The following is a 15487-nucleotide window of genomic DNA, read 5'->3' on the forward strand; positions in this document are numbered from 1 at the left end:
AAAGTTGCTCATCTTTTTAAGAGAAGAATTGTAATATTCCCAACACAAAGATACTGCCTGGGCAACATGGCAAAACCCCATCTCTGCAAAAAATAAAAAATTAGCCGGGCATGGTGGTGCACATCCGTGGTCCCAGCTGCTCCATATCTGGGGAGGCTGAGGTGGGAGGATTGAGCCCAGGAAGCAGAGGTTGCAGTAAGCCAAGATCACGCCACTGAACTCCAGCCTGAGTGAGAGAGCAAGGCCCTGTCTCCTCCTCCCCACCAAAAGATAAATATTTGAGGTGATGGCTATCCCAGTTACTCTGATTTATGCGTTTTAAATTGTATACATGCGTCGAGGTATCACATGGACCCCCCAAAATATGTACAACTATTATATATCAGTTTTAAAAAGAACAACAGACATTGAGATAAATGCATACTCCTGAAATGGGCTCACCTCCTCTTAGGCTGTTGATAGGCAGAAGGTGTTCAGTCTAGTCAGGAGTCGATTTGGGTTAGGATTTTGTTCAGTGTTTGGGTCTGGGCCTTCAATGCCTCACAAGTTTCAAATTCCTTCAGTGATGGGCTGCTGTTCATTTGCTTGGAGTGGGGGTTTGAGTGCAGAAGGAAGGGTTTTTCTCTGAATTCCTGCTTCCCCCCTAGCTTTCAGCTCTTACCACATGGTTGCACCTCCGTGGGAGTCACAGTTCATGTTCTTGCTCCTCCTGCAGAGGTCATCTGATGTTGCGTGTTATTCACATTAGAGGACAGGTGGAAAGTGAGGGGGCATGCCTGTTGTCCTTAGGTAGGTTCCGTGTTGCTAGAACTTAAGGATGCAGCTTCCTCAGGGCTCCTGCACCTCCTCCTGCAGAGGTAGCTGACCTCTATGTGGTCCTGCTGTAGGATCCTATGCCCACAAGGAGAGAGAAAGGTGTCAACTTCTCCTCTTTCTCAGCGTCAGAAGATCTTAACCTGGTCAGGGCACAGGAAGCATTTCCTCAACATTCCCAAGAGGCAGAGGGATTTTGCTGCTGCTTCTCCCTCCAAAGTAATGGATCTTTGCCTGTGCTCTAGGAAGCGGGGAAGAGGGTGTGCAGGAAAGAAAACAATAGTCATGTTATGTACAGCGAGGGCCACATGTGGATAGAGTTTATGTAGTCAAAACAATGCAAGCACCAAATGTTGAGCTAAACAAATAATGTAACGGCGTCAGGAGGATGTGAGGATGGAAGTATTTCTGTTTTGGGAAGCCTCAGCATGTTAAATGAACACTTAAATTGTCATATTCATTTAGTGTAAGATCAGTAGTTAAAGTGTATAAATATTCAGTGTAAGATCAGTAGTTAAAGCCTAAGACTGAAAAACTTAAAATGTCAAATGTAAGGATGCTATTTAGAAATAATGAGGGCCAGGTGTGCTGGCTCACTCCTGTAATCCCAGCAATTTGGGAGGCTGAGGTGGGTGGATCACTTGAGACCAGGAGGTCAAGACCAGCATGGCCAACTAGTGGAACCCCAACTCTACTAAAAATACAAAAATTAGCCTAGTATGGTGGCATGTGCCTGTAGTCCCAGCTACTTGGGGTTTCCAAGAATTGCTCAAACCCGGGAGGCGGAGGTTGCAGTGAGCTGAGATCACACCACTGCACTCCAGCCTAGGCAGCAGAGCAAGACTCCATCTCAGAAAAAAAAAAAAAAATGGATGAGGTAAATATTAAATAAGCTTCAAAAAGTCATATTTTTTATTCTAAGAAGTGGAAAATGGATGGGAGGAGGAGACAAAGGGACTGCTTTTTTGTTGCCAAGCCATGGAGAACTGTATGACATTCAAGAGTTAAGTGAGTAAAGATGTTGATAAAACTAAATATTCAGTTCTATAAATATAAAATTTGATAAAGTTTAAAACTGAGTTCTAAAAGTTTATAACACAAGGGTAGGGATAAAGGTGTAGGGAAAGTAGGCATTCTCATAAGTTGGTGGAGAGATTCCGACTGGTGCAGCCTTTAAGGAGGTCAGCAGGCCACTCCATCAAAGTTCCAAATTCAGTAATTCCTACTGCAGATATGGTAGAAAATTGTATTTCACACTTGCATGCAATAAGACTAGAAACAGTCTAAATATTACTAGTAGGTGGCTGGGTGCAATGGCTCATGCCTATAATCCCAGCACTTTGGGAGGCCAAAATGGGTGGATCACCTGAGGTCAGGAGTTCAAGACCAGCCTGACCAACATGGTGAAACCCCATCTCTACTAAAAAAATACAAAAATTAGCAGGGCATGGTGGCAGGCACCTGTAATCCCAGCTACTCAAGTGGCTGAGGCAGGGAGAATTGCTTGAACCCAGGAGGTGGAGGTTGCAGTGAGCCATAATTGTGCCATTGCACTGCAGCCTGGGCGACAGAGTGAGACTCCTCTAAGTAAGTAAAGTAAGTAAGTAAGTAAAGAAAGTTAGTAAGTAAATAAATAAATAACCAGTAGGTGAATGCTTAGCACCCATACAGTGGAATACTATCTAGCCATTAAAGAAAAGGGTGATACTTCATGTACTTCTGTGAAATGATATTCCAGGTAAGAAGCAAGGTGCAGGATGGCATCGGTGGTCTCCAGAAAATTACCAGAGAAACCGGAAGTACTTCTGTTTCTAAGGAAATAGGGAAATAGTTCACTTCTAAGGAAGTGAACTTGACAGCTTAGGGATAGAGCTGGGAGGGAGATTTTTTTTTGCCATGTATTCTTTTGTGCCTTTTGAATTTTAAACCATTTGAGTCAGTTACCCATATAAAGTTTTAAAATAAAATTATAAAAATGGTTAAGCACATTGGGCTATTTACATGGAAAATACTTTGTTTCTTAATTTCCATTATATATTATAAATTCTGAATGGATCATATGACTAAATGAGAGAATCAATATGTTAAAACCAGGCCAGGCACAGTGGGTCACACCTGTAATCTTACAATCTCAGCACTTTGGGAGGCTGAGGCAGGAGGACTGCTTTGAGCCCAGGCTTGTCTCATCTTGAACTCCTGTGCTAGAATCAACTCCTGATCCCAGGAGAAAAAAGATTAATTCGTCTACACTAAAATTTAAAAACTGACGTAAAAATGCCTTCAAGAGAATGCTGTGACAATCACAGACTGAGAAGATTGTTGAAACACATTGTCAAGATTTGGCGTACAGATTAACTTCTACAAATCAGTGAGGAGAAGAGTCAGGGGACACTTCAGTTGAATAATGTGCAATAAACATGAATAGGTTGTTCAGTCACAGTGTCTCATGGCTATAATCTCAGCACTTTGGGAGGACAAAACGGCAGATCACTTGAGCTTAGTAATTTGATACCATCCTGGGCAACATAGCGAAATCCCATCTCTATTAAAAATACAAAAAAAAAAAAAAAATTAGCTGGGCGTGGTGGTACACACTTGGAGTCCCAGCTACTCAGGAGGCTGAGGTGGGAGGATCGCTTGAGCCTGGGAGGCAGAGGTTTCAGTGAGCTGAGATCGTCCCACTGCACTCCAGCCTGGGCAGTACAGCTAGATTCTATCTCAAAAAACATGTGTTTGTTAAAAATATTAAAAGGCAGTTCACAGAAAAAAATTGAACTGTGGAAAAACAGTTCAATTTCGCTAGTAACCAGAGGAAAGCAAATTAAAAGAAGGCATTTCATATCTGTCAAGTTGGCAAAAGTATGAAAATAGGACTTCAAGGTTTGGGTTAGAATGTAGAGAAATTTATATTGTGATTTTTTGAAGTTGTTTATTTTTTATAGCTAGGATGACACTTCGTATCTGATTTTGATAGTTTCTTTTTATGTACCAATACAACATAGACATCTTTCCATTTTAACATGATACATAGAACTCTAAACTCCATTTCTAGATGTAGTTAACAGTATATATTATCCACTGATAAGGCTAATTTGGGTAGAATTCTGTCTGAAGGAAGGGTAACAGTGTAGAGAACCTCAAGGTTTTTCTTACCTTAGGGTTTTATAGTTTTTGATTTTTAATGTAGATTATTTTCTGTTTTTTTAAAAGACACTATTGCAAGAGCATCTCAAGCAGACGTCGTTACAATCGTGATTTGGAACAGGATGAAGCATTTATTCCAGTTGGAGAATCACTAAAAGACCTTATTGATCAGTCACAAAGTTCTGGTAGTGGGTCTGGACTACCTTTATTGGTAAGTTGAAAGTTCATGTAAATATGAACGGTGTGTTGATTTAAAATGTGTCCTCATGATGCTGGACAGCATAATTATTGCAGATCAGGGAACAATACTGGACACATTTTTTTTTCCTTATTTAGAAAGAGGCATGCAGTATTGCAAGGTGAAATTAGTTAAAAATAAGAAATACGAACCAAGAAAAATAGAATAGGCAAGTAAGATAGAGCTATAAACAAGGTTAGGAACCAAGTCCTATAGAGAGGGCAGGGAAAGTTAGATCATGAAGTTCTGTATGAAGGGCAAGAGTTAGCTCACAAGATTTGCTCTAAGCATTTTATCAGCCAACTTAAAAGTATAAGATTCCTTGCATCTATAAGATTATACTGATTGATTGAGGGAACTGTAACTATTTCAGATTCTGAAATCAAAAAGAGGCTTCTTCAACAGATATTCTTAGAGAGGATACGTCTCTCAGTATACTACTACCAAAACATATTCAATGTGTTTTACCAAGATACAGTTCAGTTAAAAATAAAAAAACTATTACCAAAACATAGTTCAATAAAAATAATTTTAAAGGGATTGCAAATAAATTCCAACAGAGTTAGACTGATTCTTGGTATCGGGGGAAAAAAATAATCCCAGCAGGTTCATTTATATACAGAAATACTCAGATTTATGGGTTGAGGGAACTCTTGTTTGAGAGGACCTGTATTATGAACACTAGATCTCCAGATAGGTTTTAGTTTTTAGTGGTATTAGTTGAAAGAAACTATCTCTTATTATTTCATTTTATTTTGTTTTGTTTTTATTTTATTGAGACAGTCTTGCTCTGTCTCCCAGGCTGGAGTGTGGTGGCTCAGTCTTGGCTCACTGCAACCACTGCTTCCCAGGTTCAAGCGATTCTCATCTCAGCCTCCAAAGTAGCTGGGATTACCAGATGCACCACCACACCTGGCTAATTTTTTTGTGTGTGTGTGTGGTTTTTTTTTTTGGCAGAGGTGGGGTTTCGCCGTGTTGGCCTGGCTGGTCTCAAACTCCTGGCCTGAAGCGACCCTCCCACCTTGGCTCCTAAAGTGCTTGGATTAGACATGTGAGCCACCGTACCCAACCTGATCCTAATTTTATAATTTATCTTATTAAATAACTCTAATTGAATTGGAAAGGTGAAAGTAAAACTGCCTTCATATGCAGACATGATTGTTTATGTAGAAAATCCCAAGAATGATACAATAAAACTACTACAGCCAGTAATTGAGTTTATCAGGTTTCAGAATACAGAATCATTATATAAATGTCATTGAATTTATATGCACTAGCAACAATTAAGAAATTTAAAAAACAGTATCATTTAAAATAGCATCAAAAACCATGAGATATTTAGAATAAGCCTAACAAGGTTTATGTAAGACCTGCACACTGAAAATTATAAAACATTGCTAGAAGAAATTAATAAAGCGCTAAATAAATGGAGATGTTTATAAATCTGAAGACTTAGTATTAAGATTTCAGTTTTTCTTTTCAAATTGGTTGTAATTTCATTTGAATCCAAATTAAAATCAGAGCCAACTTTTATATAAATTAATGTTTATTCTAACACTTACATGGAAATGCAAAGGACTAGAAGAGCCAAAACAATTTTTAAGTAGAAGAACAAAGGAATCACTACCTGATTTCTGAAGTTACTGTAAAGCTCAATAATGATCACAGTTTGGTACTAACTTAAGGATAGATCAATGGAACAGATTATATAGTTTAGAAAGGGACATGCACTTAAGTGGTTAATTGATTTTTTTTCTTTTTAAACAAAGATACCCAAATAATTCAACTGGAAAAAGGCAGTCCATTTAACAGATGGTGCAGGAAAAATCAGGAATCCGTTTATCAAAAAGTTAATCTCAGCCCTTACCTTCTCACTCTATATGCAAAATTAGCTTGAAATGCAGCAATTCAAGAAAGTGTAAAACCTCTAAAAGAAAATGTCTGAAAAAAATTATTGTGACCTTGGTTTGGGCAGACTTCTCAGTACATAGAAAACATGAATCATTTTTTTTTAATGATAAATCAGGCTTTATCAAAATTTAAAACTGCTATTTAGAAGACACTGTTAAGAAAATGAGAAGACAAATCAGATTGGCAAAACAGATCTGATACAGGGTTTTTGTGCAAAATATATAAAGATCTTTTACAACTCCAATATGACACTCCCAATTAAAAAAAAATGGACAAAATATTTGAACAGACACTTCCCCAAAGAAGATACAAGAATGGCAAACAAGCACATCAGAAGATGCTCAGCATCAGCAGATATGCAAATTAAGCATAGTGATGAGATGCTACTACACATCTAGTATGGCTAAGACTGACAGTTTTAAGTGCTAGCAAAGATGTAGATCAACTAGAAATCTTATACATTGCTGACTGGAATGCAAAAATGGTATGGCCATTTTGAAAAACAGTTTGACAATTGTCTGGAAAGTTAAGGGCATACTCTATTTACAATGAAGCAATCCTCTGCTAATTATTTACCCAAGAGATATGAAAACTTATCGCACCAGAGGCCTGAATGTGAATGTTCTTAGCAGTTTTATTTATAATGAACATAAACTGGAAACAACCCCAAAGCTCATGAATTGATAAATGAATAAACAGATGCTGGTACTTTCATACAGTGAAATACTACTTGTCAGTAAAAAGGAACAACTCCTAACACATGCAGCAGCAGCAGTGGGTGTATTTCAAAAGAATTTTATGCTATGTGAAAGAAGCCAGACACAAAAGGCTACACAAAAGTGATTCTCCTGCCTTAGCCTCACGAGTGGCTGGGATTACAGGCGTGTGTCACCACGCCTGGCTTATTTTTGTAATTTTTTAGTAGAGACGGGGTTTTGCCATGTTGGCCAGTCTGGTTTCAAACTCCTCACCTCAGATGATCCACCCACCTTGGCCTCTCAAAGTGCTGGGATTACAGGCGTGAGCTACTGCACCTGGCCAAGAAGTGATAATTTTTTAATATGATTAAAATGTTCTGTATTCTATTTGTGGTATTGGTGATTACATGATACAGATTTGTTACACTAAGGCTTGTACTTTTCTCAAAAAGTGTATTATTTTATATAAATTATACCTAATAATCTTGACTTTAAAAAAAACTTACAGGCCGAGGCAGGTAGATCACTTCAGGTCAGGAGTTCGAGACCAGCCTGGTCAACATGGTGAAACCCCATCTCTACTAAAAACACAAAAATTAGCCAGCCAGACTTGGTGGCACATGCCTAATACCAGCTGCTCGGAGGCTGAGGCAGGAAATCACTTGAACCTGGGAGGCAGAGGTTACAGTGAGCTGAGATTGTGCCTCTGCACTTTAGCCTGGGCAACAGAGCGAGACTCTTTCCCAAAAAAACAAAACAAAACTTAAAAAAGGATTCTATAATAAATGATACATGAAGTCAGTTTAGGTTTGCACAAAATCTAGTCCATTTTAGAAGCATTTCCAACTTGGAATATAGTGTTCTTTTTAATTTAGAATGATCACTAATGCTTCTGAAAATGAAAGATAACAGTGCATGTACATCTTGTAGTTAACAAATATTAAAGTACTTCTGATATTGTCTCAAATAAATACCTATATTGTGTGAGCAGGGGATGGAATTCAAGCAAATACATATGTAAATAAGAATAAAGTTATGATCGTGTTAAGTGCAGCAAGTGAGAGGTTATGTGTGCTTTGAAGGTGTTTAAATGAGAAAATAGCACTCTAAATAGGAACTGGACATTCAAAAAGACATGGAGGCAGGAATAAGCTTGAATGAATTCTGAAAGTTGAGATAGTCAAACAAGAGGTTTACAGGTAGGTGGTCACAGGAAATAATGGGGCCAGGCCAGATCATGTGGAGTCCTATAGATGGAATTTTTAAGATCTTTTTTTTTTTTTTTTTTTTAAATACAGACGGGCTTTCACCATGTTGGTCAGGCTGGTCTTGAACTCCCGACCTCAGGTGATCCGCCCGCCTTGGCCTCCAAAGTTCTTGGATTACAGGCGTGAGCCACTACGCCCGGCCGAATTTTTAAGATCTTTAACTGTCGTTTGGACTTCGCTGCATAACAAACTACCCCAAACTTAGTGCCTTGAAGCAACAAACATTATTTCTCATAAGTCTGTGAGTCTGCAGGGCAGTTCATTTGTTGGACTTGCTCAGCTAGAGCTAGGTGGTACAGTTTACACGCATGGCCAGCAGTTCACGCTGCCATTATTTGTTGGTCACAGGGTTCCCAGAGCGGCAGGAAAGGGCAAGCCCCAGTGCACAAACATTTGTCAGGTCTTTTCTTGCATCGTGTTTGCTATTCTGTTATCCAAAGCAAGTCATGTGACCTAAGCCCTGAGTCTGTGGGCCAAGACTACCTATGGCTGTGTGCAGTGGGAGGGGAATTATTATCACCATTTTTGCAAATAGTCAGCCACATTGAATAACCTGTTTATAATTTCACAGTACCTTATTTCATGCTTTAAAGTACATTATGGCCAGGCATGGTGGCTCATGCCTGTAATCCCAGCACTTTAGGAGGCCGAGGCAGGCAGATCACATGAGGTCAGGAGTTCAAGACCAGCCTGGCCAACATGGCAAAACTCCATTTCTACTAAAAATACAAAAAAAATTAGCCAGGCATGGTGGTGGGTACCTGTAATCCCAGCTACTTGGGAGGCTGAGGCAGAAGAATCACTTGAACCCAGAAGGCGGAGGTTGCAGTGAGCCAAGATTGCACCACTACACTCCAGCCTGGGCAATAGAGTAAGACTCCATCTCAAAAAAAAAAAAAAAAGTACCTTATAAGTTTTTAATTGGAGTTGGTTGGGTACACCATGCTTTTTGATGAGATGAACTTACTCCTTTGCCAGTCTTAATGGGTTTCATTCATCAAGAGCTCAAACATTTTACTTTTTTCTAAAAAGGTTCAGCGAACTATTGCCAAACAGATTCAGATGGTCCGGCAAGTTGGTAAAGGCCGATATGGAGAAGTATGGATGGGTAAATGGCGTGGCGAAAAAGTGGCTGTCAAAGTATTTTTTACCACTGAAGAAGCCAGCTGGTTTCGAGAAACAGAAATCTACCAAACTGTGCTAATGCGCCATGAAAACATACTTGGTAGGTACACACTGATTCAGTCAATTTCATGTTTGACAAGGCTAGTGGGATGCAGGTGGAAGCCTCCATATGTGCTTTGAAAACATGTGTGAGCTCAACTATATGCATTTGGCTAAAGGAAGCCCAGTAGAATACACGATTTATATACAACACAGTCTGGAATGCCAACCAAGCATTTTCTTTACTAACCAGCTGAAGAAACAGTAGTGAGTTTCAAATGGAAAATAATACTAGTTTATTAGACTTACTCCCATAGTAATGAAAACCCAGTCTTTTATAGATAATTTAAGCAGTGATCTAGGGTAACATTAACATATATGCCTTTTGCCTTTCATAACCTCAACAGTCCAACATGCTGCTTCATTGTATGTTCTGTGTTTAATGTGTGTTCCCCCCCAATCTCCATATTTACACAATAGCAAAGTAATGTAGGTATGAGCCAATCAGTCAGGTGCATAAACCGATCTGGCTATCCTGAGTTTTCTTTTCCCTTCATCTCCTGTTTTCCTACCTTTAATTTGGAGAGTGCATAGCACATTGCCAAGCAGACAATTGTATTAGTTTCCTACAGCTGCTGTATCAATTAACCACAAAGTAGGTGGTTTCAACAACCAAAACTCACGGTTTTCGAGGCTAGAAGTTTAAAACCAAGGTGTTGTCAGAACCATTCTGTCTCTGAAGACTCTAGAGTGGAAGCTTCCTTGCCTCTTCTGGCTACCAGTGGTTGCCAGGAATTTTTGGTGTTCCTTGGCTGATTATAGACAATACTCTAGTCTCCATTTCTGTCATCAGGTGGCCTCCCTTGGGTGCCTGGGTCCATATTTCCACCTTATAACATCACCAGCCACTGAATTCGGGCTCACCCTAATTCTGTATGGGTCATCTTAACTTGATTACATCTGCAAAGACCCTCTTTCCAAATAAGGTCACATTTATAGGTAACATGGATTTTAGACTTGAATTTTGTTGGGGAGCACTATTCAGCTCAGCTCAGGGCATAGCACTAACTGATCTTTTTCTGGAGGGAAGAGGGTAAGAGAGAAAGGAAAAGAGAGCAGGACCGTGGACCTGGCAGTTAATGAGCCAGACTGAAAAGGCAGCTGTGATGACTCACTGATGGGCAGATGGGAGTTGGCTTAATTAGGAGCTAACTCTTGGTCAAACATTCTTAACTTTATTAAAGTGTCTACTTTTTGCTTTGAAGTTGAGAGCCTTTTCCACTAGAGAATCATGTAGATTGATGATATTTTCCAGGTTATTTGTATATGTGATTTTTTTTTTTTTTTTTTTTTTTTTGAGATAAGAGACTTGCTCTGTTGCCCAGGCCAGAGTGCAGTGGCTGTATCTCAGCTCACTGTAACCTTCACCTCCTGGGTTCAAGTGATTCTCCTGCCTCAGCCTCCTGAGTAGCTGGGACTTCAGGCACATGCCATCACACCCATCTAATTTTTGTATTTTTAGTAGAGACGGGGTTTTGCCATGTTGGCCAGGCTGGTCTTGAACTCCTGACCTCAAGTGATCTGCCTGCCTCAGTCTCCCAAAGTGCTGTGATTACAGGCATGAGCCACCATGCCCAGCATATGTGATCTTTTTCTTAGTCATATTATCACTTTCGTGACTATTAAGATTTATAAATTTATTATAGAAGTACAATTATATGTGTAAATGGTAGAAATAAAATTTTTTAGTGACATATTCATGACTTGATGTCAGGCAAATTAAAGTTTCATTATCTGCACATGATACCTAAGTTGTTCTCAGTATCCAGAATGAGCATTACTTTTCCCTGGCCATCTCTGATGTTAACTGACCTTTTAAACTCATCAACTGGACAGGTTTCATAGCGGCAGACATTAAAGGTACAGGTTCCTGGACTCAGCTCTATTTGATTACTGATTACCATGAAAATGGATCTCTCTATGACTTCCTGAAATGTGCTACACTGGACACTAGAGCCCTGCTCAAATTGGCTTATTCAGCTGCTTGTGGTCTGTGCCACCTGCACACAGAAATTTATGGCACCCAAGGAAAGCCTGCAATTGCTCATCGAGACCTAAAGAGCAAAAACATCCTCATCAAGAAAAATGGGAGTTGCTGTATTGCTGACCTGGGCCTTGCTGTTAAATTCAACAGGTGAGTGGTTCTTTACCCTACTGTTTTGAAACTATTTTGATCTCCAAAAGGTATTTCCCTATTTGTATTCAAGATAATGGAATTCTAAAAATGTATACATGCTCATTTTTAGTTATATAAATATATAGTTGGGGGTTTGTTCTTTTTACAAAAAATTGCATCCTCCCACCCCTATACAGAATTCTTGATATCTTTTTGTTTGTTTGTTTTTTGAGATGGTGTCTCACGCAGTTGCCCAGGCTGGAAAGCAATATTGTAATCATAGCTCATTACAACCTCATGGGTTTAAGGAATCCTCCTACCTCAGCCTCCCGAGTAGCTAGGACTACAGGCATGCACTGTCACACCCATCTAATGTTTTTATTTTTTGCAGAGATGGGGTCTCACTGTGTTGCCCAGGTTGGTCTCAAACTCCTAGGCTCAAGCAATCCTCCCAGAGGGCTGGGATTACAGGTGTGAGCCACCCCGCCCATCCAGGTTTCCTGTTTTATAGTCTTAGCCATCCTTCTATTTCAGCTGATGTAAATCTACCTCATTCTTTTGAACAGATGCAGAATTTTCCATATATGGAGATACTGTAGTTTATTCTTAAGACCCAACTGATGAACATTAAAGGTGCCTTCAGTTGATTATTAGAAAGTTTAATGAACATGGTTGTATTTAATCCATATATTATATATTCGATCCTTATGCACTTGTACAAGTATTTATTCATGATGGATTCCTAGAGAAAGGCCTGCTGAGGCAGCGAGTTTGTGCATATTAGACTATGGTGTGTTGCATATTTCTTTCAAGAGTGTGCCTCAGTTTACACGCCCATAAGCAGTGGAGATAAGGATGTTATTTTTCTATCACCACTTGATAATGTCAATATTTTTAAACAAATACAAGTGTTAGAATTAGAAATTACAAATTTTTAGGAAACCACTGAAACTATTTTAATCTTGTAACTCTAGAATGGAGTGGCTGCTATACATTTCAGAATTCATTTTAGGCCATAACATAAAAGTACCAGTCTTTAAAACAACTATAAGAGACATTTAAATCTGTTACAGTGTTCTGAGTCAGTTTAGTATTTGTTGGCCCAGATATTTATCAGATGCTATAAGAAAATACAACATGTTATATTGATCAGTGCTTTAGAGTAATTATTACTGATTGTCAATATGATCATGTGAGCATTGCTAACAGCAGAACTAAGTTGACTGGACCCATAAAGAAGAAAATGTAATCCTGTGTCACAAAGCCTGAGTGTATCATATGAGAGTGGGGAAAGCAAACAATTCCTCTTCTATTTCCATATTCACTACTTCTCAGACATAATTATCTAACACATTATCTTTTTTTTTTTTTTTTTTTTCCCCTGAGACAGAGTCTCACTCTGTTCCCCAGGCTGGAGTACAGTGGTACAGTCTCGACTCACTGCAGTCTCCGCCTCCCAGGTTCAAGTAATTTTCGTGCTTCAGCCTCCCAAGTAGCTGGAATTACAGTCACGTGCCACTGCTCCCGGCTAACTTTTGTATTTTTAGTAGAGACGGGATTTCACCATGTTGGCCAGGCTGATCTTTAACTCCTGACCTCAGGTGATTGCTCGCCTTGGCCTCCTAAAGTACTGAGATTACAGGCATGAGCCACCGCTCCTGGCCTTACTTTATTTTATATTCAGTGTTGTCCTCTTTCCTAGAGATGCATCAAACTTACTTGGTGACAAAACCTCACCTAAATGGATGTGAGATGTGTATTGTCTTTATCCGGTTGAGTAGGACTATCGGACTTAGTGTTTTGCTGCAGACAGAGTACTGAGGACTGAGTTTGATTAAGAGTGCTGCCCCAACCCTGCTGAGGATCATGTAGTATGTAGCATGTATTCAAAGAAAATCTGAAAAATGCTAAATTCCACAATACATCTGGCCCCAAGGAGAAAGAACAACTTTTATAAAATGGGACAAAAATACAAGATCAACTATTTTACTCTTGGCCCTCAACTTGGACATTGGCTTTCTTTTGTTTCAGTGACACAAATGAAGTTGATGTACCTTTAAATACCAGGGTGGGCACCAAACGCTACATGGCTCCAGAAGTACTGGATGAAAGCCTGAACAAAAACCACTTCCAGCCCTACATCATGGCTGACATCTACAGCTTTGGCCTGATCATTTGGGAGATGGCTCGTCGTTGTATCACAGGAGGTAGGAGTTTGAGTAGTTTCTCATTATATTTATTTACCCATCATTTAAAAAATAGCTCCAGTTATATAATTTATTTTTTAATTTTTTGTGGGCACATAATAAGTGTATATATTTATGGGGTAAGGAGATACTTTGGTACAGGCATGCCATGTGTAATAATCACATCATGGAGAATTGGGTATCTGTCCCGTCAAACATTTATCATTGGTTTCACCAACCGGTTATACTCCTTGAGTTATTTTAAAGTGTGCAATTAAGTTATTACTAACTGTAGTCCCCACTGTTACAAATACCAGGTCTCATTCATTCTTCTGTTTTGTTTGTACTAATTTAACATCCTCCTGCCCCCTGCTACCCTTCCCAACCTCTGGTAACCATCCTTCTATTCTCTGTCTCCATGAATTCAGTTGTTTTGATTTTTAGATCTCACAAATAAGTGAGAACATGTGAAGTTTATCTTTCTGTCCCTGGCTTAGTTTACTTCAAATAATGACCTCCAGTTCCATCCATGTTATTGCAGAAGACAGAATATCATTCTTTTTTATGGCTGAATACTCCATTGTGTATAGGTGCCACATTTTCTTGATCTGTTCATCTGTTGATGGTCACTTAGGTTGCTTCCAAATCTTGTGGACGGTGCTGCAGCAAACATGAGGGTGCAGATATCTCTTCGGTTTGCTGATTTCCTTTCTTTGGGTGTATACCTAGGGGTACAATTGCTGGCAGTTACGTAATTTAGACGTCACATATGTCAAAGTCTCCAAGACTGCCCTCAAGTTGTGCAATTTCACTTGAAAGAGCTCAGGACTTGGCATATGGTTGTCCCCATGGCTAACATTTATCCCAGTGAAAGGATACAAATCAAAATCAGCCAAGGTCAGAAAACCAGGCAAGGCTTCCCAGAGTCCTGCCCCGTCGAGTCAGGGCATGCTTCATTCCTCCCACAAGTTGTGAGAGCACATACAAAGTGTTCTCTCATCTGGGAAAGCTCCTTAGAGACTTGGCACCCAGAAACTTTACTGGAGGGTAGTCACATAGGCGTCCTCTGCCTGACATGTACCAGAATTCCAGAAAGAAACCAGGCATGCAGTACACACCACATTGTTTGCACAAGCAGCCCAGGAGTGGTGAGCCACCCTCACTGTTTTGGGGAAGTTTTACATCCATGCAGGGAACTGTTTACCATTCGTATACCCAGGCACTGGCCAAGGCCAAATCTTGCAAGCTGGCCTTTCCTAAGGGAAGGTTTCAGACTTGCTGTGTGAACGCTTATCTGCACCTCATAAGTCTTTCTACTGCCAAACAAAATGAAACAAAATAATAAAAACTATTCATTAGTAAGAACAACCATGTAAGCAAGTAATTAGATTATTATTTAGGGTAAATGGCTGATTTCGCCTTGCATATTTTTTTTAAGTAAGATTGGAATGCCCTTTGTTGATGGACTCTATCACAGATGTGATGACATCCCTAGTGGAGGTAGGGAAATAGTTGGACATAAATAAGAGGAAAACATACGTCTATTAAGAGTGAATCATCGTGTCTATTTTTTTTGTCTAAGAATCTGTTTTAGTTCTATAGTTTAGCAGGAGATCCTTATAGATTGGTGTACTTTGTCCAGCAATCATTTTTGTGCCCATGTTTTCTTCCTGACAGGGATCGTGGAAGAGTACCAATTGCCATATTACAACATGGTACCGAGTGATCCGTCATATGAAGATATGCGTGAGGTTGTATGTGTCAAACGTTTGCGGCCAATTGTGTCTAATCGGTGGAACAGTGATGAAGTGAGTGGAACTCAGTCCCCTGAAGAAGTGATTGGTAAATGCCACCAAAGATATTCTCTGCTCACTACATTCTCTTTACTT

General features: G+C 39.6%; 1 protein-coding gene across 5 annotated transcripts in view; it reads left to right on the forward strand.

The window, feature by feature from the left end:
* BMPR1A (bone morphogenetic protein receptor type 1A) overlaps positions 1–15487 on the forward strand; it is a 164989-nt gene that overhangs the window by 145764 nt on the left and 3738 nt on the right. For all 5 annotated transcript variants that reach the window (XM_012472618.2, XM_064374415.1, XM_012472615.2 and 2 more), the window contains 5 exons: positions 4024–4168; positions 9105–9297; positions 11133–11430; positions 13444–13619; positions 15276–15406. In XM_012472618.2, coding sequence (XP_012328041.1) covers positions 4024–4168; positions 9105–9297; positions 11133–11430; positions 13444–13619; positions 15276–15406 — 943 coding nt within the window. The remainder of the gene's footprint in view (positions 1–4023; positions 4169–9104; positions 9298–11132; positions 11431–13443; positions 13620–15275; positions 15407–15487) is intronic.

Source organism: Aotus nancymaae, unplaced genomic scaffold, assembly GCF_030222135.1.
Source record: "Aotus nancymaae isolate 86718 unplaced genomic scaffold, 86718_ANA_hifiasm-v0.15.2.pri h1tg000010l, whole genome shotgun sequence".
In the NCBI taxonomy this organism is placed as follows: Eukaryota; Metazoa; Chordata; class Mammalia; order Primates; family Aotidae; genus Aotus; species Aotus nancymaae.